Genomic DNA, 26873 nt, shown 5'->3' on the forward strand with positions numbered 1-26873 from the left:
AAAGGCAGGATTTTTGGCAGTGTAGAGGAACAGAGGGATCTTGGGGTCCAGGCCCATAGATGCTTCAAAGTTGCCACTCGAGTTGAGAGGATTGTTAAGAAGGCATATGGTATGTTGGCTTTCATTAACAGGGGAATTGAGTTTAAGAGCCGTGAGGTTATGCTGCAGCTCTATAGAGCCGTGGTTAGACCACACTTGGAATATTGTCTTCTGTTCTGGTCACCTCATTATAGGAAGAATGTGGAAGCTTTAGAGAGGGTGCAGGGAAAATTTACCAGGCTGCTGCCTGGACTGGAGGGTATGTACAAAGAACAGAGAAAATTACAGCACAGGAACAACCTTTCGGCCCTCCAAGACTGCATCGATTCAAATCCTCTATCTAAACCTGTTGCCTATTTTCTAAGGATCTGTATCCCTCTTCTCCCTGTCCATTGATGTATCTGTCGAGATACATCTTAAATGATGCTATTGTGCCCGCCTCTACCACCTCTGCTGGCAACACGCTCCAGGTACCCACTACCCTCTGCGTAAAGAACATTCCACGCATATCTCCCTTAAACTTTTCCCCCCTCACCTTGAACTCATGACCCAGAGTAATTGAGTCACCCACTCTGGGGGGAAAAAGCTTCTTGTTATCCATCCTGTCTACACCTCTGATGATTTTGTAGACCTCAATCAGGTCCCCCCTCAACCTCTGTCTTTCTAATGAAAATAATCCTAGTCTACTCAACTTCCCTTCATAGCTCGCTCCCTCCATACCAGGGAACATCCTTGAGAACCTCCTCTGCACCCTCTCCAAAGCAGCCATATATTTTTGGTAATGTGGCGGCCAGAATTATATGTAGTATTCTAAGTGTGGCCGAACCAAAGTCATATATAACTGTAACATGACCTGCCAACGTTTATACTCAACACCCCGTCCAATGAAGGAAAGCATGCCATATGCCTCATCGACCACTCTATCGAACTGCGTTGCCATCTTCAGGGAATAATGGACCTGAACACCCAGATCTCTCTGTACATCAGTTTTGCCCAGGGCTTTTTTATTTACTGTACGGTTTGTTCTTGAATTGGATCTTCCAAAATGCATCACCTCGCATTTGCAGAGATTGAACTCCATCTGCCATTTCTTCGCCTAACTCTCCAATCTATCTATATTCTGCTACATTCTCTGACAGTCCCTTTCACTATCCACTACTCCATTAATCTTCGTGTCATCTGCAAACTTGCTAATCTGACCACATATCTTCTTCCAGATCATTTATTATATCACAAACAACAGTAGCCCCATTATGGATCCCTGTGGAACACCACTAGTCACAGGTCTCCATTTTGAGATGCACCCTTCCACTACTACTGTCTATCTCCTGTTGCCCAGCCAGTTCTCTACCCATCCAACTGGTACACCCTGGACCCCATGCGACTTCACTTTCTCCCTCAGCCTACCATGGGGAACCTTATCAAATGCCTTATTAAAGTCCATTTATACAACATCTGCAGCCTTTCCCTCATCAATAAACTTTGTCACTTCCTCAAAGAATTCTGTTAAGTTGGTAAAACCATGCTGCCTATTACCGATGAGCCAATTTTCTTCCAAATGGAAGTGCAGAACAACCTCGATTATCTGAATGAGATGGGCGGGGAGTATTTTGTTTGGATAACCGAGAGTTCGGATAATGGATAGGTTTTTTACGCGACCTTTGAGATCTTATTCGGATCATTGATGTTTGGGTAATCGAGGTTCTTCTGTAGATCCTATCCCTCAGTTTCTTCTTGAGCACCTTCCCTACCACTGATGTTAAGCTCACCAGGCTATAAATACTTGGATCATTCCTGCTACCTGTCTTAAACAAGGGGACAATACTAGCAATTCTTCAGTCCTCCAGGACCTCTCCCATGTTCAAAGGTATCTGTTAAGGCCCCAGCTATTTTATCTCTCGCTTCCCTCAGTAACCTGGGATAGATCTCACCCAGACCTCGTGACTTGTCAAATGCCTTTTAAAATAACCAATCCTTGCTCTATCCTTATGCCGACTTGACCGAGAATAAGCAAACATCTATGCTGTACTGTTCTGTGTTCTATCTCTGTCTCTGTGACTGTTGGGGTGTGAGTATGGTATAATCATAGAGAGATTGCAGCCATCTTATGATTAAGCTCTGCTCTACTCAGTGAATGAGTGCTCTCACTATATCCTTTCTGAGTGCAGATATAACATTCTTCCTGTTTAGTAACGCAATTCCCCCCTCCCTGGTCCCCTCCCCTCCCTGGTCCCCTCCCCTCCCTGGTCCCCTCCCCTCCCTGGTCCCCTCCCCTCCCCTCCCCTCCCTGGTCCCGTCCCCTCCCCTCTCTGGTCCCCTCCCCTCCCCGGTCTCCTTTCTCCCCCCCCCCCCCCTTTCTCTGGTACACCCCCCCCCCCTTGGTCTCTTCTCCCCCCCCCTCCTCTGGTCTCTTCTCCCCCCCCTCCTCTGGTCTCTTCTCTCCCCCCCCCTCCCCTCTCGTCTCTTCTCCCCCCCCCCCCCGTCTCCCCCCTCCCCCCCTCGTCTCTCTCCCCCCCCCCTCGTGTCTCTCTCCGCTCTCCCCCCCCCCCCCCCCCACGTCTCTCTCTCCCCCCCCCCTCTCGTCTCGCCCTCCCCTCCCCTCCCCTCTCTCGTCTCTCCCCCCCCCGTCTTCCCCCCCCTCCTCTCGTCTTCCCCCCCCCCTCGTCTCCCACTACCCTCTCGTCTCCCGCCCCCTCTCTCGTCTCCCGCCCCCTTCTCGTCTCCCCCCCCCTCGTCTCCCCCCCCCTCGTCTCCCCCCCCCTCGTCTCCCCCCCCCTCGTCTCCCCCCCCCCCCTCGTCTCCCCCCCCCCCTCTCGTCTCCCCCCCCCTCGTCTCCCCCCACTCTCTCGTCTCCGCCCCCCGTCTCCGCCCCCCCGTCTCCGCCCCCCGTCTCCGCCCCCCGTCTCCGCCCCCCCGTCTCCGACCCCCCGTCTCCGACCCCCGTCTCCGACCCCCCGTCTCCGACCCCCCGTCTCCGCCCCCCCCGTCTCCGCCCCCCCCGTCTCCGCCCCCCCCGTCTCCGCCCCCCCCCGTCTCCGCCCCCCCCGGTCTCCGCCCCCTCGTCTCCGCCCCCCTCGTCTCCGCCCCCCCTCGTCTCCGCCCCCCCCTCGTCTCCGCCCCCCCTCGTCTCCGCCCCCCCTCGTCTCCGCCCCCCCTCGTCTCCGCCCCCCCTCGTCTCCGCCCCCCTCGTCTCGCCCCCCCTCGTCTCCGCCCCCCCTCGTCTCCGCCCCCCTCGTCTCCGCCCCCCCTCGTCTCCGCCCCCCCTCGTCTCCGCCCCCCTCGTCTCCGCCCCCCTCGTCTCCGCCCCCCTCGTCTCCGCCCCCCTCGTCTCCGCCCCCCTCGTTCCGCCCCCCTCGTCTCCGCCCCCCCCCTCGTCCCCGCCCCCCTCGTCTCCGCCCCCCTCGTCTCCGCCCCCCCTCGTCTCCGCCCCCCCTCCGTCTCCGCCCCCCCTCGTCTCCGCCCCCCCTCGTCTCCGCCCCCCCTCGTCTCCGCCCCCCTCGTCTCCGCCCCCCTCGTCTCCGCCCCCCCTCGTCTCGCCCCCCCTCGTCTCCGCCCCCCTCGTCTCCGCCCCCCCTCGTCTCCGCCCCCCCCTCGTCTCCGCCCCCCCTCGTCTCCGCCCCCTCGTCCGCCCCCCTCGTCTCCGCCCCCCCTCGTCTCCGCCCCCCTCGTCTCCGCCCCCCTCGTCTCCGCCCCCCTCGTCTCCGCCCCCCCTCGTCTCCCCCCCCTCGTCTCCGCCCCCCCTCGTCTCCGCCCCCCCTCGTCTCCGCCCCCCCTCGTCTCCGCCCCCCCTCGTCTCCGCCCCCCCTCGTCTCCGCCCCCCCTCGTCTCCGCCCCCCCTCGTCTCCGCCCCCCCTCGTCTCCGCCCCCCCTCGTCTCCGCCCCCCCTCGTCTCCGCCCCCCCTCGTCTCCGCCCCCCCTCGTCTCCGCCCCCCCTCGTCTCCGCCCCCCTCGTCTCCGCCCCCCCTCGTCTCCGCCCCCCCTCGTCTCCGCCCCCCCTCGTCTCCGCCCCCCCTCGTCTCCGCCCCCCCTCGTCTCCGCCCCCCCTCGTCTCCGCCCCCCCTCGTCTCCGCCCCCCCTCGTCTCCGCCCCCCCCTCGTCTCCGCCCCCCCTCGTCTCCGCCCCCCCTCGTCTCCGCCCCCCCCTCGTCTCCGCCCCCCCCTCGTCTCCGCCCCCCCCCTCCGTCTCTCTCCCCCCCCCTCCGTCTCTCTCCCCCCCCTCCGTCTCTCTTCCCCCCCCCTCCGTCTCTCTTCCCCCCCCCTCCGTGTCTCTCCCCCCCCTCCGTGTCTCTCCCCCCCCTCCGTGTCTCTCCCCCCCCTCCGTGTCTCTCCCCCCCCTCCGTGTCTCTCCCCCCCCTCCGTGTCTCTCTCCCCCCCCCTCCGTCTCTCTCCCCCCCCCTCCGTCTCTCTCCCCCCCCCGCTCTCTCTCCCCCCCTCCGTCTCTCCCCCCCCCCTCCCTCTCTTCCCCCCCCCCCCGTCTCTCTTCCCCCCCCCCCGTCTCTCTTCCCCCCCCCCGTCTCTCTTCCCCCCCCCCCGTCTCTCTTCCCCCCCCCCCGTCTCTCTTCCCCCCCCCCCGTCTCTCTTCCCCCCCCCGTCTCTCTTCCCCCCCCCGTCTCTCTTCCCCCCCCCGTCTCTCTTCCCCCCCCCGTCTCTCTTCCCCCCCCCGTCTCTCTCCCCCCCCCCCCCTCCATCCCCCCCCCGTCCCCCTCTGTCCGTCACTATTCACCTACCACTATTGCTGTAAAGCAGAGCCTGGCTGTTGCAGGCGGGGGTGGGGGCAACTGCCCTGAGAGGCTAGACCGCACGCGGGTGCGTGCACACATACATATATACGTGCACACGCATACGCACTTGTCCTGCTCCTCGAATGCTGCCTGACCTGCTGTGCTTTTCCAGCACCACTCTGATCTAAACTCTGGCTTCTAGCATCTGCAGTCCTCACTTTTGCCTATCCAAAATGATATACCTGTTAGAGGAATATCTGCAGGAGACTCATCCACGACCTGCCTGCCTCTCCTGGACCGAACCTGTGGTGTGACCACCTCCCTGTAACTAGTGTCCATCAAACTCTCTGCGCCCGCATCCAAATGTACTCCAGCAGAATAACACAGTCTGTGAGAAGTTGCAGCCAGTCACACTTCCTGCAGACCTAACTCTCCAAAAATTTCTTATTCATGTGCTTAATTAAATGTGTTTTAAATGTTGTAACTGTACCACTTCCTCTGAGATTTCATTCCACACACAAAACACTGTCTGTGTAGAAGCTTGGAACCTTTCTCTGGACTGCAAACAGCTTCCCACTCTCAACGAAAAGAAACTACAAACAAAATGCAACTGGGAGAACTGCCGTTGTTAAACTAGGCTCTAGCCCAGACATTTCAGCACCTCTGTCTTTACAACCTCTCTTGGGGAAAAAAAAACGAGGACAAAATAACCTTGTTAAAGGGGCATCGTCACACGATAAAACGGCAGGTAAAAACAAGGACTGCAAATGCAGGAAACCAGATTCTAGATTAGTGGTGCTGGAAAAGCACAGCAGTTCAGGCAGCAACCAAGGAGCAGGAGAATCGACGTTTTGGGCAAAAGCCCTTCATCAGGAATGAAATGGCAACCAAAACTGGACACGTAACTCCAGAAGAGGCCGTACCAATGTCCTGTACAACCTCAACATAATATATAATGGTCCCACTCCTACAGTCATCAATATGAGAAGTGAAGGCATGCGTGCTAAACACCTTCTTAACCAACCTATCTATATGTGACGCAAACTTCAAAGAATGATCTACCTGAGCCGCTCGGTCTCTTTGTTCTCCCAAACTATCCAAGGCCCTACTTTTAATTGTGTAAGTCCTACCCTTGTTTCTTTTACCAAAATATAATACCTCGTATTTATCCAAGTTAAGTCCATCTGCAACTCCTCAGCTCATTGACCCAGTTGATCAAGATCCCTTTGTAATTTTAGATAACCTTCTTCACTGTCAACGATATCACTAATTTTAGGTAAGTTTATATAGTAAGACTATAGATAATTATAGTAATTATAATTATTGTAATAATATTGCCTTTTAAATGAGTTAAGTGTTTCAGCCTCTGTCACCCTTACAGGCAGTGAGTTCCAACCCCCAATCATTTTCTGAACAAAATACCTTACCCTCATCTCTACTATTTCTGCCAGTCACATCTAACTTTATGGCCCTTGATGCCAACTTGTATGCTAAGGTCTTGGGCCATTCCTTCCACTGTATCATGGCACTTTGAATTCAGTAATTCCCAATTGAACCTCCCCTCGGCTTCAGTCTACGAAATCTGGTATAATAACTGCGTTTTCCTTATCCAGATTACATCCTGTTAAATCTTCTCCCTACCCTCCTGAGTAGAATTACATACATGTAATGAGACGACCAGAGTTGCACAGTACTTGAGTCACAGTCTAACTAATGATTTCCATAATTCCAGCATAACACCTTGCTTTTATACTATCTAATTGTTGCTGATGCCTATAAAATGCTTGTCAGAATGCTATTTGGGACAAATTTTGTAATATTTAAGAGTTGTAATTAGGATGTGTTTTATAAGTGACATCAGCCACCCTTACATCTTTGCTTTGTCTCCATCCTTAGTCCTTTCTTTGTTCATATTCTTGGCCTCACTATCCAATCTTAAAAAAAACTGATTTGAAGCAAGGTCACAGAGCAATGTTTTAACTTTGTTCGCCTCTAAGTTGCCTATATATGTAACCTGCTGAGAATTCCCTACATTTTAAAAAAAACTTCCAGCTTCCGCAGTATTCTGCTTTTAGATTATAAAGTTTAATCCTTTCCATAAAATATCTCGAATGTTCTCATTTATACAAAAGCACAGTTGTCTGCTCACTTCTGAAGTAAACTTAGAGCTAAGTCCTGAATGCCATTGCCTCAGCCTCTTCTGACTGTTTTTTCCATCATCCCAGTCTTTCTCTTTCTCATCTGTATCAGAGGTTCTCTGGTTCATTTTCTGTAATGCCATTTGCTCAGCATCTTAAGATGGGATCCACAGGAATGTTTAGGGTATTCATCAAGATTAAACTCTTAGCCAGTTTTATGCCCATTTAAACCCTCTTAACACTGGTTGCAGCAATGTCCTTTGCACTTCTGATTATAGCAGGCAAGCAGAACTGTAGAAAATTGATCATTGGAAATAAGAATAAGGATTGCAGAGACCATATGAATTTGGAATATTTTGACCTGCTGGAGCCAGTTTGCAACTTGAGCCTAGATTGTCCGTGGTGTAGCTGCAAGCTTGTTAGCTCACTCCCTCCACAGTAAAAGTGACAAATAAAATGCATTTATTGGGTAAACCCTGATCCAGTCACTAAGTACAACTGAGAACGAAACAGTGAAATTGCAGAGTCTGGAGCATGCACCAAGAGGCAAAACTAATGTGCATCTACAGTGTCTAATGGTATGTCTGGGAATCAATCCAGATGCTGAAAAGTAATAATGATATCATGGGATGGCAACTGTCTGGCTGACCTTAACATCAGGCTATAATTGCCTTAGTTTTACTTTTAACTTCTGCTGTAGTTAAAACTGTACTCCAATATAATAGCTATTGGAAAGCAAACTGATTAACTACTGAATTGTTTTTGTTCAGATGCTGCAGAACTGGCGACATCAACTTGGGTAACATCAGCGGCTCCCACATGATTCTGCAATTATGGGTTGCAAACTTGACAGCAATTAAAACATTTACAAAACACTATGTAGAGCAATCCATACAGGCTGATTAATTCACTGTATTCCTAAAGCTCCGCTGGTTTATTTTCCTCAAGTACCTGTCCTGTGCCCCTTTCAAATCACTCATCATCATTCCTCTCTTGGATACCCTCCTTCACTGTCCACTACCTCCAATCTTGATGCCATCCGCAAGCTTACTAATCATGCTTACTATATTCTTATCTAATTTGTTTATATAAATGACAAATGAAAGTGGACCCAACACCAATTCCTGTGGAAAATGTAGAATCCTAGAACTCAGACAGTGTAGAAGCAGGCTATTTGGCCCATCGAGCCCACACAACCTTCCAAAGAGCATCCCACTTCCCTTCCCCCTTCCCCCATGATTAATACACCTCTCCTGCACATCTCTGCACACACAGGACAATTTAGCACAGCCAGTTCATCTATCTTGCCCATAGACTCATAGAGTTGTACAACATGGAAACAGACCCTTCAGTTTAACTTGCCTGTGCCAACCAGATATCCTAAATTAATTTAGTCCCATTTGTAAGTATTTGGCCCATATCCCCCTAAACCCCTCATTCATATACCCATCCAGGTGCCTTTTCAATGTTGTAATTGTACTGGCCTCCACCACTTGCTCTGGCAGCTCATTCCATACACGCACCACTCTGTTTGGAAAAAGTTGCCCCTTAGGTCCTTTTTAAATCTTTCCCCTCTCAGCTTAAACCTATGCCTTCTACTTCTGGACTTTACCAACCTAGGAGAAAGACCCTGGCTATTCGTGCCCCTCATCTTTAGACTGTGGAGGGCATCAGAGCACCCAGAGGAAACCCATGCAGAAACAATGAGAATGTGCCAACTCTGTATAGATGGTCAAGGGTGGAATTGAACCTGTGAGGCTGCAGTGCTAACCACTGAACCACCATATGCAGCCTTGTGCGCAACCCCTGGTTACAGGCCTCCAGCCCACAGAAACAATCTTCCTCCATCACGCTGCTGCTTGCCATTAAGCCAATTTTGTATTCAATTGGCAAGCTCACCCTGAATCCCATATGATCTAACTTTATTAATTAGTCTACCATGTGGAATCTTGTCAAAGGCTTGACTTTAGTCCAAGTAAACAACGTCTTCCACTCTGCTTTTATCAGTCCTTTTGGTTACTTCCTCAAAAAACCCAGTCAGGTTTGTGAGACACAGTTTCCCTCACTCTATCTCTTTTACTCTCTCTAAATTCCATCTTTCTTTCCTTTTTCTCCTCTGTTCTGTGCCCAATTCATCCACTTGTTTACATTTCACATTTTGTTTTGAATTTCACAACCCTTCAAATTAAGATGCCGATACTTTGTTCACTTTGCAGATGGCCTGATTTTCTTGCTACAATGTCATCAGCTCTCACTTTCATAATTTGTACAAAAAAAGTAAAAGCCAAAAGTGTACAGTGGCATAGTGAAGGGCTTACTGTCTTAATTAATGCCAGATGTTTTAGGGTGAGATTGTGGAATTAATAATGGGAAACAAGGAAATAGCAGACAATTTGAAGAAGTATTTTGTATCTTCACAGTAGAAACACAAAGCAAATCCAAGAATAATTGAACATTTGGATGCGAAAGGGAGAGAGAGATTTAAAACCATTGTGATTGGGGAAAATGTAATGGAACCAAAAGCTGGCAAGTCCCTGGACCTGATAGAAGGATGATTCTAGAGTGTTCAGTTTTTTTTTTGAATAAGCCTGACCAGTCATTTAGAGGAAGTCAATGAGTGTGCTGCATTTTGCTTTGGCTCATGTTGCTGATCATGTGATTCACATTAATGTAGGTTCCTATGTAATTAGATGTAACCAGCCATTAGCATTCCTTGAAGCGGTCTATGCCATTTGAATCACAGTATGACAAAATATGTGGCTACATTGTGGCTAATGACTTTTGGCAGTGTTTGTTTTTAAGCCATCCATCCTGTTGCAATGTTTAAGTGTTTATACTGGAATTTCATATTATTGGGTTATCTTCTTCAGTGTAAGATATCAGAACAAGCCTAATATTTTAATTTATGCTCTCGAAAAGGTTTCTGTTTAGCCTTTTATGTTTTCTAATGCTATCAAGTGGCTGTGGGCAACTCTGTTTCTCCTACTTAAAAGTCTTTGGTATTCTCAGGAATGTTCCAACTGAGTCCATTGAGTGAATACAAATATGTAATAGATGGGATTAGTCTTCAAAGCTACTTGCTTTTAGAGAAGCAAAGCATGCATAAAGTTGGATCAGGATAAGAGATGGTTAACTGTCATGGAGAAAGTAAATTGGGAATTAACATCCATCTTAGTCTACTGTTTGAAGTATTTCTTATTTTTTTGCAGTGATTAATCTCAATTAACTAAATACTGAAAAATTAAGAGAGGATGTATGAAATGAAGGGTATAACTGTCAAGGAGTTGCAGGAGCAGATGGACTTGGATATTTGTGCACATTAATGTTGATAGCAGGATTAATAAAGCATTTACACCATTCTATGATTCATAAATAGGGGCATAAAGTGCAAAAACAAGAATGTCATGATAAATAGACATGAAACAAAAATTTGGCCTCAATGCAGGTGGGTCCCAATGCTGGGCATTCCTCTTTAGGAAGGTGTGTAAAGGCATAGGAAAAAGTTTTTCCTGGAAAGAGGAGTTTCAGTTATGTGGATAAATAAGAAAAGCTATTTTCCTTGGAGAAAGGAACTTTGAGGAAATGTTTGTCAGAGGTCTTGAAAATCTTGAGTGGTCAGGAGACAGTAGCCAGAGAGAAGCTGTTGGTAGAAGGATCAAGAGGCAGATGCTTTTGATTTCAAGTGATTGTTTCTTTTATCAATGATGACATGAGGAAGAACGTCTTTCTGCAGTGAATGGTTAGGATCTGAAATGCCTCTCTCTGATTGTGGTGGAGACCGATTCAGTTGTGGCTTTCAAAAGTCAATTGGATAATTGTTTGATTCATTCAATGCCCTCTCAATTGTGTTACTTTTATGTTTATTTACATGATAATGAAAACTTTTTCTTTTACAAATTTCACTTGGGTAGCTAATGGACTTTCAGAAATAAGGACAAGGGTGTTTGATTGTTTGAAAGAATTGTTGCAATGTGTCTATTGTTTTAAAATAAAACATTAAAGGGGTAGACACTTTTTGGTGGTGCTGAAAATGTGTTGCTGGAAGAGCGCAGCAGGTCAGGCAGCATCCAGGGAACAGGAGAATCGACGTTTTGGGCATAAGCTTCTTTTTGGTGGTGCACTGGCAATGTGTCTGTAGTTGCAGATATAGTGATGCCCCAATCCATATGGGCAAGTACTGTAGCAATGTCTATTTGGTTAGTGGTTTTTCTGTACCAGAGCTGTGATATTGGATGACCTAAAGGGAATAACATGAAAGGATAATGGCATGTTTTCTTTAGTTGTTGTACTATTGTTTTCAATTTTTGGAGATAAACAGTCTTATGTTGCTTAGGCTTTAAGTATGGTAAGATGCAATGCTGATGTAGTCACTGTTAAAATGGAACTTGATAGCAAGTGCTCATCTTTTTCCTCCCTGTTCAACTGCAGTTTATTTTAACTTGAATTGTATGTGCAACATGGTCATATTATTTTAAGCTGATGGAATTTTAAGTATATTTTACTGACTTGTGATGTCTACACTGCATTTGTGGTGAGAAATTAGTTTAAAGTAAGTCTTTTATTTGATACTTCAGGTGGGACAAGATGAATGTCAGACGCATAAAGGAGGAGTGGCTGATGATTCAGTGAGAACAATGGCAGAAGGGGATGGCATTGCCAATCCGCACAGATCACCAACAGAAAAAAGTCACCACTCGACGGTCCACTGCTGCCACCAGGTGCACAGGCAGACTTTATCATCCAGTAATACTCATCAACAGCTGCAGCAACCTCAGCCATGCACAGCCACTCCTAATGGCACATGTACAAAGGTATGGATGCAAGTTTGGATGACAAAAGATTATGCAGTTGAGGGGTAAAAGGAAAACCTGCTACAATCTGATACCCCACTTGCTACAAGGGATATGGGAGTGGGGGGTGGTATTTGTTAATTTTGTATTGATTCTTCTTACTGTGGGTATTGAACAGTTTTCAGGATCTAAAAAAAGATATGCTGTAAGGGCAGAGATGCTGAGAATCTTGTTTGTCTTTGGGGGAAAAAAGCAATTCATATGGTAGACGATCTATCTTTGCATATAATGGCAAGCCAGACACACTCTGACTCTACTCCTCTCACTTACACTCTCAGTCTCGCACTCTCTCGCGCACACATGGGCACACACACTCCCCACTAACACCTCTGAAATAAGTATCTTGGTGTTTATACATTTGTAGATTATATTCAAAATGAAAGACTTCAGATTTAGAAATGAATTTGATGAAAAGGACAAAATGAGATGTGATGCTAATACTGTGTTTGTAATTGTTTAATTATCTTTAACAATCAGGTCCTGTTTGTGTACAGACAGCTTAGTAGTAGCTCATTTCCATTTAGGTTAAATGTTCAAGATTTTTATAGGTTGTAGAGCCTGAAATCTTTCATATTACTTCAATATTAATGCAGTGACAAGTTCTTGAAAAGTAAGCAAATGTTTCTGCATTTACTGAAATTACTTAATTGATTTTAATTTATCATTATCAAAGTTCAGGGCTAAACATTTGAGCATTTGACTTTCTAAAACAGCAGTATTTCATTTGGCTGCTATTTTACTCGTGTTACAGAATCTTTTTATTTAAGGAATTTTCCATCTCCTACAGTAAGCAATGGATTTGGTAAGTGAGACTAGCAGTTGCTTAACTGTTAAGCTTGAAATAAGGTATAAAATGTGAAATCTATGCAGTTTGAAAGTAAGGATGTAAGTGCACTTGAATTAAGTACCTGAAAGTGTAGAAACTCTGTCCTGAGTTTAACTTTTACTGATTTATCCAAGGATCAGCAATTGATTTCTTGAAACCAATGTAGGAAGTGTAATACACATGACAAAGTTCTGCTGGTCTTCAAAAACCATTCTGACATTATCAAATTGCGAGAAAAAACAACCTGGATGCTCAAACTGATTTTACACAGCAACCCAGAATCTGAGGGAACTTAATTGGGAGAAGTGCTTAAAAGCAAACCCATATCTTTGTTTTAAGTAATGAAGTAAGGTACTGTTTTTCCTTCAAGGTTTTCACAAATAAGTTGATTTTTATTTCTATACAAGTTCCTTAATGCTAAGAAATTGCAAGTACAAGTAGACAGTCCTTTATCTGAAATCTTCGGGACCAGCTGTTTTTCGGATTTTAGAATTTTTTGGTTGAAGGATTAAATGACATTTTCATAGTAAAATAAAAAGAAAAATTACCGAAGAGCAGACCCACTGGTGATTACTATGAACACTAAGATAGAATCGGCGCCTGCCAGTGCTGGACTACGCTGCTACGTCACATCTGAGTGACATGGGTCGAATGGGTGTGGAGTTGCATTAACTGTTTGAACACCAAACAACCTTGTTAATGAGAAGAAAACTTCAGGAAAAAAAAATTTGGACTTTGGAATTTGGAATTTCAGATAAAGGATTGTCTACCTGTAGTACAATGCTTGGAGAGAGTGGATATTGGATTCTGAGTGCATGCAGCACTACGTGGATTTGTGTTTCTAGGAACTGGAACAGTTTCTTGTATCGTAAGATTTAAGTTCCAAAGGGATTTGTAAATGCATTAACAACAAAAGGTGACTAGGGAGAGAATAGGGCCCCTTAAAGATCAGCAAGGCAGCCTATGTGTGGAACTGCAGGAGATGATAGAAATAATAAACAAGCATTTTGAATCAGTGTTTACTTTGGAGAAGGATATGGAGGGTAGAGAATGTGGGGAAATAGATGGTGACATGTTGAAAAAAAATGTCCATATTACAGAGGAGGTGGTGCTGGATGTCTTAAACGCATAAAGGTGGATAAATCCCCAGGACCTGATCAAGTGTACCCTAGAACTCTGTGGGAAGCTACAGAAGAGATTGCTGGGCCTCTTACTGAGATATTTGTATCATCGATGGTCACAGGTGAGCTGCCAGAAGACTGGAGGTTGACTGATGTGATGTTACTATATAAGAAAGGTGGTAAAGAAAAGCCAGAGAACTATAGACCGGTGAGCCTGACGTCACTGGTGGTCAGGTTGTTGGAGGGAATCCTGAAGGACAGAATTTACATATATTTGGAAAGCTAAAGACTGATTATGGATAGTCAGTATCACTGTGTGTGGGAAATCATGTGTCTCGAACTTGATTGAGCTTTTTGAAGAAGTAACAAAGGATTGATCAGGGCAGCGTGGTGGACATGATCCACATAGACGTAAGGCGTTCGACAAAGTTCCTCATGGGAGATTGGATAGCAAGGTTCGATCACACAGAATCAAGGGAAAACTAGCTATTTTATAAATAGAACTGGCTCAAAGGTAGAAGACAGAAGGCTGTGGTGGAGGGTTGCTTTGCAGACTGGAGGCCTTTGACAAGCAGTGTGCCACAAGGTACAGTACTAGATCCACTGCTTTATATTCATTTATATAAATGACTTGGAGTGAACACAGCAGGTTTGGTTAGTAACTTTGCAGATGACAACAAAACTGGAGGTGTAGTGGACAGCAAAAAAGGTGTCTGAGGTAATTTCTTTACTCGGTAGTGGAGCGTGGAATGGCCTGCCTGCAACAGAAGCAGACTTGCCAACTTTAAGGGCATTTAAATTGTCATTACATAGATACATGGATGAAAATGGAATACTGTAGGTTAGATGGGCTTCAGATTGGTTTCACAGGTCGGCGCAATATCGAGGGCCAAAGGGCCTGTACTGCACTGTAATGTTCTAAGGTTACCTCAGATTACAACGGGATCTTGATCAGATGGGCCATTGGGCTGAGGAGTGGCAAGTGGAGTTTAATTTAGATAAATGTCAGGTGCTGCCTTTTGGAAAAGCAAGTCAGGGCAGCATTTATACACTTAAATGGAAAGGTTCCTGGGGAGTGTTGCTGAACAGCGAGACCATGGAGTACAGGTTCATAGCTCCTTGAGTCGCAGGTAGATAGGATAGTAATGGTGAAAAAGCTAAAAAATGTGTTGCTGGAAAAGCGCAGCAGGTTAGGCAGCATCCAAGGAGCAGGAGAATCGACTTTTCGGGCATAAGCCCTTCAGGAATGAGGAAGGTGTGCCAAACAGGCTAAGATAAAAGGTAGAGAGGAGGGAATTGGGGGAGGGGTGTTGGGAATGCGATAGGTGGAAGGAGGTTAAGGTGAGGGTGATAGGCCGGAGAGGGGGTGGGAGCAGAGAGGTCAGGAAGAAGATTGCAGGTCAAGAAGGCGGTGCTGAGTCCGAGGGTTGGGACTGAGATAAGGTGGGGGGAGGGGAAACGAGGAAGCTGGAGAAATCTGCACTCGTGCCTTGTGGTTGGAGGGCTCCTTGGATGCTGCCTGACCTGCTGCGCTTTTCTCGCAACACATTTTTCAGCTCTGAACTCCAGCATCTGCAGTCCTCACTTTCTCCTAGGATTGTAATGGTGTTTAGTTTGTTTCTTTTCTTGGTCAGAGTATAGGAGTTGGGCTGTTCAGGACATTGGGTTAGGCCACTTTTGGAATATTCTGTGCATTCTGGTCTCCCTGCTATTGGAAGGATGTTGTGAAATTTGAAAGGGTTCAGAAAATATTTACATGAATGTTGCCAGGGTTGGAAGGTTTTAGCTTTAGGGAGAGGCTGAAAGGTTGGGGCTATTTTCCCTTGAGCATTGGAAGCTGAGGAGTGACCTTATAGAGGGTTTATATAGTCATGAGGGGCATGGATAGGGTAAATAGACAAGGTCTTTTCCCAGGGTTGGGGGAGTCCAGAACTAGAAGGCATAGGTTTAGAGTGAGAGGGGAAAGATATTAAAGGGACCAAAGAGGCAACTTTTTCACGCAGTGGGTAGTGCATGTATGGAATGGGCTGCCAGAGGAAGTGGTGGAGGCTAATTCAATTACAACATTTAAAAGATATCTGGGTGGGCATATGAATAGAAAGGGGTTAGAGGGATATGGGCCCAGTGCTGTCAAATGGGACTAGATTAGTTTAGGATATCTGGTTGGCATGGCTAAGTTGGACAGCTCTGTTTCCATGCTATACATCACTATGACTCTATTAAAAGAAAAACAAGTGTAGTCAACTATTATATTCTAAGCAAACATTAATTGTTCACATTTAATAAAACCATTACAAATTATGAAATGGGATATGTTAGAAAATAATGTTGGTTAACAGTACCCTGAGAAAATTCAGTAGATTGACTGGAGAGTTTAGGTATGCTCAAATGTCAAAAAAAAACCTGAAAGTGATATCTACTTGTGTATGTATTTCTAATGAATTTCATTTTAATGTGTATTATATATGGTAATAAAGGAGCTTGAGAGTTTTAGATCAGTTTTGAGGTCTTGAAAATTAATTGCTCCTTGTCAAGGTATCATTGTGTACAGCTGTATGCATGTAACCTTGGCTTGGGATAAAATCTGCCTTGATGTTGCATTTTCCTTAACTGAATATTTGAAATTGAGCTCCTTTTAACTAAATATCTAAACAGTGTTTGAAATGAGGATAATCAGATAAGGATGGTGTTAGGTTCAGCTCTGGTGCTGCCACGATAGCAAAACATCTCACTTAGGGGTTGAAGATACATGAATTTTTTGTTCAATGCAATTGTGAGTTGGAAAAAGCAAACGTGTTTCAGTGCGTTCAAGTGTAGTTGAAGTAGAGTCCTGGAAGAGTATAGCACAGAAGGAGATTGTTCTGCCTTTTTGAAAACCAACCCACTTCCTTCTACTTCTGACTCTTTCCAATAGCATGGCATTTTTTTCACGTTTCAGTAATTGATCTAGTTCTCTTTTGAAACCTTTTATTGAATCTTAAATTTGCTTAAATTTGATGAGCTGTAACGCTTCATGTCCTTCAGGAATGTGAAATTAATTTATGTACAAAGTCCCCATTGGGTAGGCTACCTCAGCAAATGGTAGCTGGCTTATGTTTCTTTTAAGAGAAAGTGAGAACTGCAGATGCTGGAGATCAGAGCTGAAAATGTGTTGCTGAAAAAGCGCAGCAGGTCAGGCAGCATCCAAGGAGCAGGAGAATCAACGTTTCGGGCATGAGCCCTTCTTCAGGAAGATTCCTGAAGAAGGGCTCATGCCCGAAACGAAGATTCCTGAAGAAGGGCTCATGCCCGAAACATCGATTCTCCTGCTCCTTGGATGCTGTCTGACCTGCTGCACTTTTCCAGCAACACTTTTTCAGTTATGTTTCTTTTAAGTAGCCTTTCCTTGCCAGAAGCTTGGTGTTGCTGGATTTGGATACATTTCAATGTTATTTTACTTAGGCGAGTGGCAAGTAATGTAGACTTTATTCTGCTCAATGACAATGAACAGACTGAGCAGGTTTTTGAAAAATAGAGCTTGATCTAAATTTGATTTTATAAGTTTGATCCAGCTTGTTAAGAAATTACTGTAACGAGTTGCTTTAAATGACCCTTTTAAACCAATTACAAATGACAATTTGGTGAACCACTAATTTTTGAGAATTCATCAGTAATCACAATGCAACAGATAATGGATTTAGCTCCTGTATTGAAGATTTGACTGCATAATCATTTGGATTTACTCTTCTTGATTTGCACACTTGACTGTTAATAGTCATTTAAAATATTTCAACGGTGCTAAAAGTGTTGACTAGATTCCTTTATTCCTTTACTTGTTATACATTTTAGATATGTAGACTTGTGGCTGTCTGCCTCAGAACAGTTAATTTTTCAGTTGTTAGAAGTTTGTGTGTTCTGATTTAATTTTAACATTTAAGTATTTTTCACAACTTTTCTATTTGTGTTTTATTAGGAATCGAGCAATGTAACTAGTGACTGCTGCTCAAGATCGCCCTCCTGTGTCTCTGTAAAAACCAATTCTGTTCAATGTAAGAACGTGTCCAGAAGGCCAACGCCACCAGGTAATGTCCTGTAAACTCCTTACCGGAATCCTGTCGAATGGTATATGTTGATGCCCTATTACGTTGCACTCGGCTACCTTGTTTAATGAATTCTGTCCTGGAGTTGGAACAGATCAAAGGTACAGTGAAACTCATTTTAAAATGAAGTTAAAGGTTGATTTTGTAATAATTGTGCAATATATGAATTACATGTTCTTCCTTTTGGAGAAGTAATACAGGTACCATGAATCTGTGAATGCAAATTTAATATCCAGAAATTTCAAGGTGATTCCACAAATCTATCAGTTGCCAGCAATTCTTCAGAATGCTTACACATTGTGGTTGTTGGGACTTGCACAAGTGAATTGCATTGCAAGTATATGAACTGATTTACCAAGCTCACTTACATTTGATTTCAGTGGTGGAGTTTTTCCTATTACATATGTGGAAATGTGATTGACTTTTGAATGGTATTGCATCTGTGTCCACTTTTTCTGTGTACTATGGTGAAAAAGAACAGTTTCAAATATTTATGGAGTTCAAGTTGATAAGGAGGTGGTGCTATGTAGGTTGTTTGTACTTGAATTTTGATAAGGCACTTTGACAACATTTAAAAGATATCTGGATAAGTATATGAATAGGAAGGGTTTGGAGGGAAACGGGCCAAGTGTTGGCAAATGGGACTAGATTAGGTTAGGACATCTGGTCGGCATGGACGGGTTGGACTGAAGGGTCTGTTTCTGTGCTGTCTGTCTCTGACCCTTTGACTGTATGACTAGGTGAAATGCATCCAATTAATTTGAGGTAAGTACATTTACAATTTATAGAAATTATGACGATATTGGCCAAAATTTCTGGTCTTCCTTGGGCTCTGGAGTGGTGCCTAGATCTGCAGAATTGCTAGTTTTGTACCTTTTGTTTCAAAAAGGGTGTAAAGATAAGCCCAGCATCTACAGGCCAGTCAATTTAACTTCTGTTGGGGAAAATCCTAGTCATGATAATTTGAGATAAAATTAATTGTCATTTAGGGGGATGTGGGATAATTAAAAATAGCCAGTGTGAATTTAAGGACCAATCATGATTAATGAGGTATTGGGATTCATGAAAGTAATGCTATTAATAAACCTCCAGTATGGATTTGATAAAATGCCACGTAACTGACTGCTGAGCAGAATTAGAGCTCATGGAATAGAAGTGACAACAAAGTGCAAGTGGCTGAGTGGTGGCATTAGTGATTTTGGATTCAAATTTGTGTAAGTAACAGGAATAAAACAATGGCTAAAGAATGTGTTTTTCAGACAGGAACATGCTTTATAGTGGAGGTCTCCGTGGATCATCCTTGGGATCCCTGCTATTCCTGATGTGTTACTGGCCTAGTCTTTGTTCTTGGAGTGCATTTCAAAATTTACAGATGATTCTAAATTTGGAGGCATTGTGAACAGTGAAGAGGATAGTGTAAACCTCAGACTGACTTAGACAGGTTGGTGGAATGAGCAGGCAAGTAGCAGATGAAATTTAGTATATATAGGAGGTGATTCATTTTGACATTGAAGAATGCATAAGGACAATACTAAATTAAGGGAAATATTTCTGAAAGAGTTGCAGGAGCAGATAGACCTAAGGATATATGTGTATGAATAAAAGGCTGATAAAATAGGTTGAGAAATTGGTTAATAATATATAACACTTCCTAGACTTTATTGATGGGCAGATAGGTTACCAAACCTATTAAACTTGTATGGATATATGTTTTGACTTCAGCTGAGTCTCCCGTTCTGGGCATCATACTTTAGGAAAGATGTGAAGGTATTGGATGGAGTGCAGAAAAGGTTCACAAGATTGTTCCGAGGGGTGAAAAACTATAGGTACGTAAATTGATTGGAGAGGTTGGGCTATTTTCTTTTGAAAGAGAAAGCTGAGAGGAGATAGTTTAATAGAAGTATACTAAATCCTGAGGAATCTGGATATAATAGAAAACAATTCTTCCCAATGAAGAAAAGACCGAGAGCTAGAGTGCATAAATTTAAATTAGTGAACCAATGGAGATGTGAAGAGAGAGTGTTTCACTCGTTGAGTGGTTGAACTCTGGAATGCAGTTCTTTTGTGATGTAGGCACTCGAGGCATTTAGGAGAGAGTGAGATTATTGTTTGAAATGAGAGAATGAGCAAGGCTCCGGGAGAAGGCCAGAGAGTGAGCTAGGTAAATTGTTCTTTTGGAGAGCCAGCACAGACATGACGACTGAATGGGCTCTATTGTATAACTGTTAAGTTGTTTGTAATATGTAACCTTGAACTTTGAGGCAAAAGTATTTTAAAATGGATCAAAGATTCGACATTGGATTAGGGGTCTGGCGCTGTAATGGCTTCCAATGTGGTATATCTATTGGTTTAAACTTTGCATTACTCAGTAGAAATTGCTCATTAGTAACTGCAAATTAGTGTTGACTAACCAGAAGTTTGGAGTTTGGGGAAAATGTGGAGGATGTAGGTCCTTGCAGGGGCTAAAAATGGGATGTCAGTTTTGAGGTTTAAAAAACGGACTTAAACCTGATTTAAACTTATTTTCACATATTCAAGGATCTGTCTATTATCTGTTTTAATTTCAGTAATTTAGTGTACCAATATCAATGTTTATACAGATACAAAATCTGTGTATTTGACCAAATTATTAGATGTTCCAATTCTTGAGTTAATCTGATGTTCAGGTTGCATTCTTTGTCTTCCAGGTGGAGAGTTCCATTGCTCTGAAGACCACAGGTATTCTGTCTTAGCGGCACCACCCAACAGTCCCACTGGCTTGTCCTCCCATCAGCATCCTCTTACAGCGTCAAAGTCTCCTCAAGTTATTACTGAGCCAACAGTTTCCATTCATCAACATGAACATGCAACTTCTACAATGTCGTGTACCATGCCCCACAGCACTGTAACCTCCACTGATTCAAATCAGAGATCATCCATGATATCTGGTATCCCACAGGTTCTGCCTCATGTCCCCCTGACTTCTACAGTTGCTGTGACAACTGCTGCATCTCCAGATGTGTCTTTGATTTCAAAAACTTCAGCTGCTGCTTCTACAGGTGTGCTTGTGACCCCAGTGCCTCCAAGTGCTAACCCTCATATTTCTAACAGTGGGTTATCTTCTTTCCCGAAGTCTACAACAGCTGGCCCTATTTGCGCTAGTCACTACAATGGAGCTTGCCCAGTAACAGCATCACCAAACCCAGCTGCTCCAGGCAGTGGCATCTGCAGGTTAGTATTTGCCGCGAATCTGGAAATTTTATTCGCGAAGGCATTAGCTAGCCAATGTTTGCGTGTCTTCTTGTACCATACTTGTTTGATGCATTTGTAATGTTCATATATGAAATATAAAGGTAGAATTAAAAACTTTGTTTTTCTTTAGTATGTTTCAAACATTGAAGCAAAGTAGTAGTTAAAATCTCTGAACTTGCCATACACAAATTCACACCTCACTTGGTTGGCATTTCTCATATTGGAAGAAGTGTTGAAGAATTCTTCCTATTCATTACCATTTTTTATTGCAGAGCTGAGGAAGCATCCCTTTGCTGCTGTCTTTATTTATTTAAAAATAATTCAAAGTTTGTGAGAAGATTTGAAAATAATTTCAAGGTTGTGACAGAAAGGAGTATGTCAGATTTAGTATAGAATTTTCTAAAGCATAAAGATGAAAGTGAAAGACTTTAGGACCTTTACTATAATTTTTCTAATTGAATGAAATAACATTGAAGAAATTGCTACTGGGCATTTGAACTACATAGTTTGTACTGTAAAGTCAAGCTAGTTGTGAGTCTAATTTATGGAACATTCACATAGTATTTAATCTTCGATTCTTTAGACGATGTTTTATCAGTCAATTGCCTTATTAGCTCTGAGATTAACGAACCAAAAGGAGAGACTATTAGCAATGCATGATATTGCAGGGATGTTTTCAAAAGTAAATCACTGTCATTTTAAAAAAAAGTTTTGGTTTCAGAATTGTATTTTTTGAATATTTTAAATTAATTTAAAATGGATTCAGTTCACTCAAGTGCTTTCAAATGTTTTAAATTCTAGTCATTGTTTAAACTGTTTTTAATTTTAAGAAAATCTATGCCTGGATTTCAATCACCTTTTTATCAGTTGAGAGATACTTCTGTTAATTTTCAGTGCTGAGTTTTTCATATTTTCTTCCAAGATGGTTCAAGTCTGCATTTCAGTGCCTTTTGGATAATAAACACATTTGTTTCCAGAGCAGCAGAAAGCTTTTGTTTTTGTGCTATTGTGCAGTGCTGCTGAATCCACCCTCCTTGACTAGGGATGCAGTAAGTTTAAACACTTTGTCTTGTGTCCCGTGCCCAAAAAAATTTAAATAAGCAAAGCAACAAAACTTAATGAAAGTTGAAAATATCTGGAAAATGTGCACAAGAATAGTGAAAGTAACAAGAATGAGTAGTGCTTTTTGAATGGCTATGTAATTGTATGTCGAAATCAGGATGTGCTTTTCCTTGTGCATTGGTTCTGGAGCATGTTTTGGAAATTAAATTCAATAACCCTCTTAGTGTGCTGGAGGTGTTAGTGCTGCTGGATCTTCCGAATCCCTTTGTTTATAAACTTGGTTGTTATTGCATCTAGGGACCAATCATGTAAGAGTCATCTGTGCACAAATGAAACTGCCTACAGCCCCACACAGATGCACAATGCAGATGAAAGTCTGGAAGAAGATGATAGCTGTTCAGAGCACAGTTCGTGTACGTCTCACACTGCCAATCAGAAGGAAGGAAAATACTGTGATTGTTGCTATTGCGAGTTCTTTGGTCATGGACCGGTGAGTGCAACAGAATGGAAAGATGACATTGAAAAGAAGTTTTCCTGAATTAAGGTGCATTATTTTCTCATAGACTGAAGTTTGACTGCTGAATTTGTTTATGAAACATTAGAATTCAAAAGTAATTCATACTCTGACATGTTTTAGGACATCCAGGAGATTTGAAAGACACTAAATTGCAGATATGTCCTTGCCTTCAGACCAAGAAGTTCAAATATCAGGAGTACATTTACGTTTTTCAATTGTAAAATTGTATATTCTGGAATAATTATTTTGAGATACTCTGGTAACTTTGAAGCATACATGACTAGGAATTATTTAAATTTTGCAATATACTGTATTTATCTATGCTACCTGTCAAACAACAAATTTTCACCCTTTGACATCTGGTTGGAATAAAGACTGATGAAGGTGGAGCCATTGCAGTATACTGTGCAAAAAGATGTGTTGGATCAATGGAATATAGTAGAATGTAAATGTATGTTCCTTCATTTATGTCACCCACATGCCTATTTAGAATAGTTGGAACTTAAGATGCAATACTCAGTTGCTAGGTGAGGATACTAAGAAAAGGTGATTACAAAATTGCAAATAAAACAAATGAATTCTAAAAAATTTAAAAGCTTCAAAGTAGGATTCAGGTTCTGTTTTGCAACTAATTTCAAATCTCAGGAATGCATGCTAGAATCATAGATTTTGAATTTGCAGAGATCACAATAAGAATTTGTTTGCATGTTGGCAAAATAATTTGTGTTTACAATTCTATTCAAGCCTCCTGCAGCTCCAACAAGTAGAAATTACACAGAAATCCGGGAGAAGCTAAGGACGCGGCTGACGAAACGCAAAGAGGAACTCCCGCAAAAATCAAGCAATGGCTCGATCCGGGAACCACCAGTAGATGACAGGAATGTTGAAGATCTGTTGAACTACATCAACAGTTCAGAACAGAAACCAGTCAACAGTGCCAAAGCAGCCAAAAGAGCAAGGCACAAGCAGAAAAAGGTGCATTTTGTGATTTTGTTTCATTAGCTACGAGGAAGGAGTTAAGAAAAGGAAGAGTTGTTTTCTGCATGTAAAGATGAGTCAATTTATTTGCTCATTGGATAACTTGATTGTGAGGAGCACTGACTCAGTTGTGCCAGCTAGCTTGTAGCAAAAAGAACCTAATATAGGAACATTGAAAATAGGAGCAAGGGAAGGCACTTTGAATCTGCTTTGCCCTTCAGTATGATTACAGATGACCATTCAACTCAGTTTCCGTTCTGCTTTCTCCATGTACCCTTTGATCCGTTTAGCCCTAAAAACTATGTCTAATTGCCTCTTGAAAGCACTCAATGTGTTGGCCTCAACTGCTTTCTGCAGTGATAGTTCCACAGGCTCACCACTTTCTGGGTGAAGAAATTGCTCCTAATTTCTGTCCTATGTGGCCTACTCCAATCCTTAGACTGTGACCCTTGGTTCTGGATACCCCGTTCATTGCAAGCATATTTCCTGTGTTTACCCTGTTCTAGTCCTGTTAGATATTTTAGCTTTCTATGAGATCCCCCCTTGATTCTCCTTAACCCCAGTGAATCTAGTACTAAAAGCTCTAGTCTCTCTTCATTTGTAGCTTCTGCCATCCCAGGACTTAATTATACCTTTGCATTGATTTATTCTACCGGTAGTCCCCAATAGCTTCTTTAAGATGCAGGCAGTCGAAGAAACAGGTGCATCCGAATTTTCACCCAATAATTGTCAGTATTTGTTTTAAGTTAAATGAGGAACAAAGATAACATGCTTACTGTACTGTCTTTTACCCAGCCAGGTTTGTTAACCGACAAAGTCAAGACTTGATGGGCTTAAGTTTTTATTAATACTAATGAACATTGTCAACTATAAATTCAAATTTCAAGAGTTCAAACTTACTCTCTTAAGTACTGGATTCTTCCTACTTTTTAATACAAAAATTGACTAAGGTATCATAAATGGACTGTACATAGTATTGATGGCATTATATTCAAATGCCCGTTGCTGCTATTACATTCCTATATTGAATAAAGTTGTTTTTCTTCTGTGTAAACTTTGACATCCATAGTCTCGACTAGAACTTTATTAGTTGTATCTATCTGCACAAGAGGCAGTGGCTGCTTTAATTTTGGAAGTAGCTATGATTCTTTAGGATGATTACCATGATAAAATTGATCATTTTGGAAATCGCTCAGTTGGCTGGATAGTTGGTTTGTGATGCTGAGTGAAGCCAATAGTGTGTGTTCAATTCCCACACCAATTGTGTATAACATGAAGGTTTGTTAAACTACATCAGATCTGCTTCTCAACCTCTTCCTTCACCTGAGACATGGTGACCCTCAGGTTAAATCACCACTAGTCGTTTCTCCCTAATGAGAGAGCAGCCCTATGGTAAGACGATAGCGACTTTACCTTTATTCCTTACCTCCTCTTAAGACCCTCCTTTAGATACATTCACTTGACCAAGCTTTTGAAAGTCGTTCCTAATCACTCACAATCCCTCTCAATACAGATGTCTTATACTTCTATGGGTGTATTGCGTTTGTCTATTTTAAAAATGCGCGCAATTTGATTTTTAGGTTGGAGTCATCCATGATTTAAGTTGGTACTGAAGAAATGTATTGCCTGTTGAATTTTCAGCCTATGCTGAAAACCAGAAATCAACAGTTAATTTCATTTGCACAACCTTGACTTTAATGCTTTAACTATTTTTGTGCTTTAGCAGGAGAAAGCCCGTTCTGAGGTTTGTGACCAAAGATCAGAGAAACCATGTCCATCTACAATGCATATACAGGGTCTGGAAAAGGTTTCTGCACTAAATCAACACATCCAACAGGGGATAGAAGAAAAAGTCTTGATATTCAACCAGCATGTCCAAGAGGATATAGAGGACAAAGTTTCAAAGCTCAACCAGCATATTCAAGACGATATAGAAGAGAAACTAAATCAACAAGAGCTATGGCATCAGGTGGAGTTGCAGAGAGTGAGCAGCATCTTAACGACTAGATTGGAACAGCTTAAAGATCGAATCAGAGATTCCATCAAAGCAAACTTCAGCCTATGTGATCTGCCCAAGGATGACTTTCCAGAACTGACATCTGTGGAGAAGGGTTTACTGATAGACAGCAATGGTATCATGGATAAAGAAGAGACAAGAATATTAGACCATCAGAAACTCAATTTGAACTTGTCCTTAACAACATCGGAAGTTGTGCAAAATCACTTGTTGAATGGAAATAAACATGCGGTCGTCACAAATCGCGAGCACAATGGCTCTGATATGGTTTTGTTGGAAAACTCATTGGGAAAGAAATCAAAGGGTGGCTGTTCATTATCTTCAAAGTCTGATAATATTTCCACACTCCGACTAGAAGATGCCGGTGCAGTAGTATTGCATAAACCAGCTGCAGAGTCAAAAATGACACAGCAGATGTCAAGAAATGGGAAACAACCAAGACAGCCTAAGCAGCCTGAGGAGACCAAGGGCAAAAATGTGGTTTCAAGAAAAGATCATGAACACTCCACAGCGCCAAAGGTGCAGAGTTCCAAACAGCATGCAGTTCCTGCCAAACACAAGACAAACCAGAATCATGATGGCAAGCCAGCAGAGGCATCAAAAACCATGACTGCCAAATGTGATGACTCCAAGCAAAGCAAGTGGAAAGGAGTTGGTATTCTTTGCAACTCTGAAACTAGTGAAGACAGGAAAGGTAATCCTAAATATTCAAATAATGAGAAGGTGGAAGGATTTGAAACTAGAGGAGTCAAAGAAGAGCAACCAACGACAACTGACGTGTCTCAGCCAAAAAGCAAGAACAAGAAAGGAAAAAAGAAAAAACACGACAAGACCAACAATTGCATTGGTAAGTTTAATCAGGGAATTTTAGTTCTAATGTTTTAACCACTAAAGTTTGTGAGACTGAATGGGCAACTCGTGATATACTGTGAGCAGGTCTGTGATTTGAACTTTTGACTATGAAGTGCCAGCATGACCTGGCATCTCCAGTTAATAATTTAAAGACAGTGAGCAGAATTATGAACAGGAGTATTGCAAAAATAAGAAAGCTATTTTGTAGAGACAGTAAGTAATACTAGCTGACTGAAAGTTGTCAAAGGAGCAAAGTAAACACAAGTAGCCAGGGCCACCGTGCCTAACATTATGAAGGGAATATAATGAAATGAAAATAATTTGGTATTTAAATCTTTAAGGGAAGAGTTTAATACTATCAGAGGCTCTCAATTTAGGTTAAAGTCTTGAAATATTTTCCTGTTAAACTTTTTTATTCAGTTATTTAATGGCCATATTGAAAT

The 26873-nt window shown here is 43.1% G+C and overlaps 1 protein-coding gene across 2 annotated transcripts in view; it reads left to right on the forward strand.

Annotated features, from left to right (window-relative positions):
• fam193b (family with sequence similarity 193 member B) overlaps window positions 1-26873 on the forward strand; it is a 111086-nt gene that overhangs the window by 63661 nt on the left and 20552 nt on the right. Inside the window, exons 3-8 of one of the 2 annotated variants that reach the window (XM_087995543.1) lie at window positions 11472-11708; window positions 17647-17755; window positions 20461-20983; window positions 22364-22556; window positions 23328-23558; window positions 25285-26425. In XM_087995543.1, the coding sequence (XP_087851669.1) occupies window positions 11472-11708; window positions 17647-17755; window positions 20461-20983; window positions 22364-22556; window positions 23328-23558; window positions 25285-26425 (2434 nt within the window). The remainder of the gene's footprint in view (window positions 1-11471; window positions 11709-17646; window positions 17756-20460; window positions 20984-22363; window positions 22557-23327; window positions 23559-25284; window positions 26426-26873) is intronic. The other variant, XM_087995544.1, reaches the window with a different exon arrangement.

The sequence above is a fragment of the Chiloscyllium plagiosum genome, unplaced genomic scaffold (genome assembly GCF_037043375.1).
Source record: "Chiloscyllium plagiosum isolate Xiang-an unplaced genomic scaffold, Cpla_swu_hap1 HiC_scaffold_16, whole genome shotgun sequence".
In the NCBI taxonomy this organism is placed as follows: Eukaryota; Metazoa; Chordata; class Chondrichthyes; order Orectolobiformes; family Hemiscylliidae; genus Chiloscyllium; species Chiloscyllium plagiosum.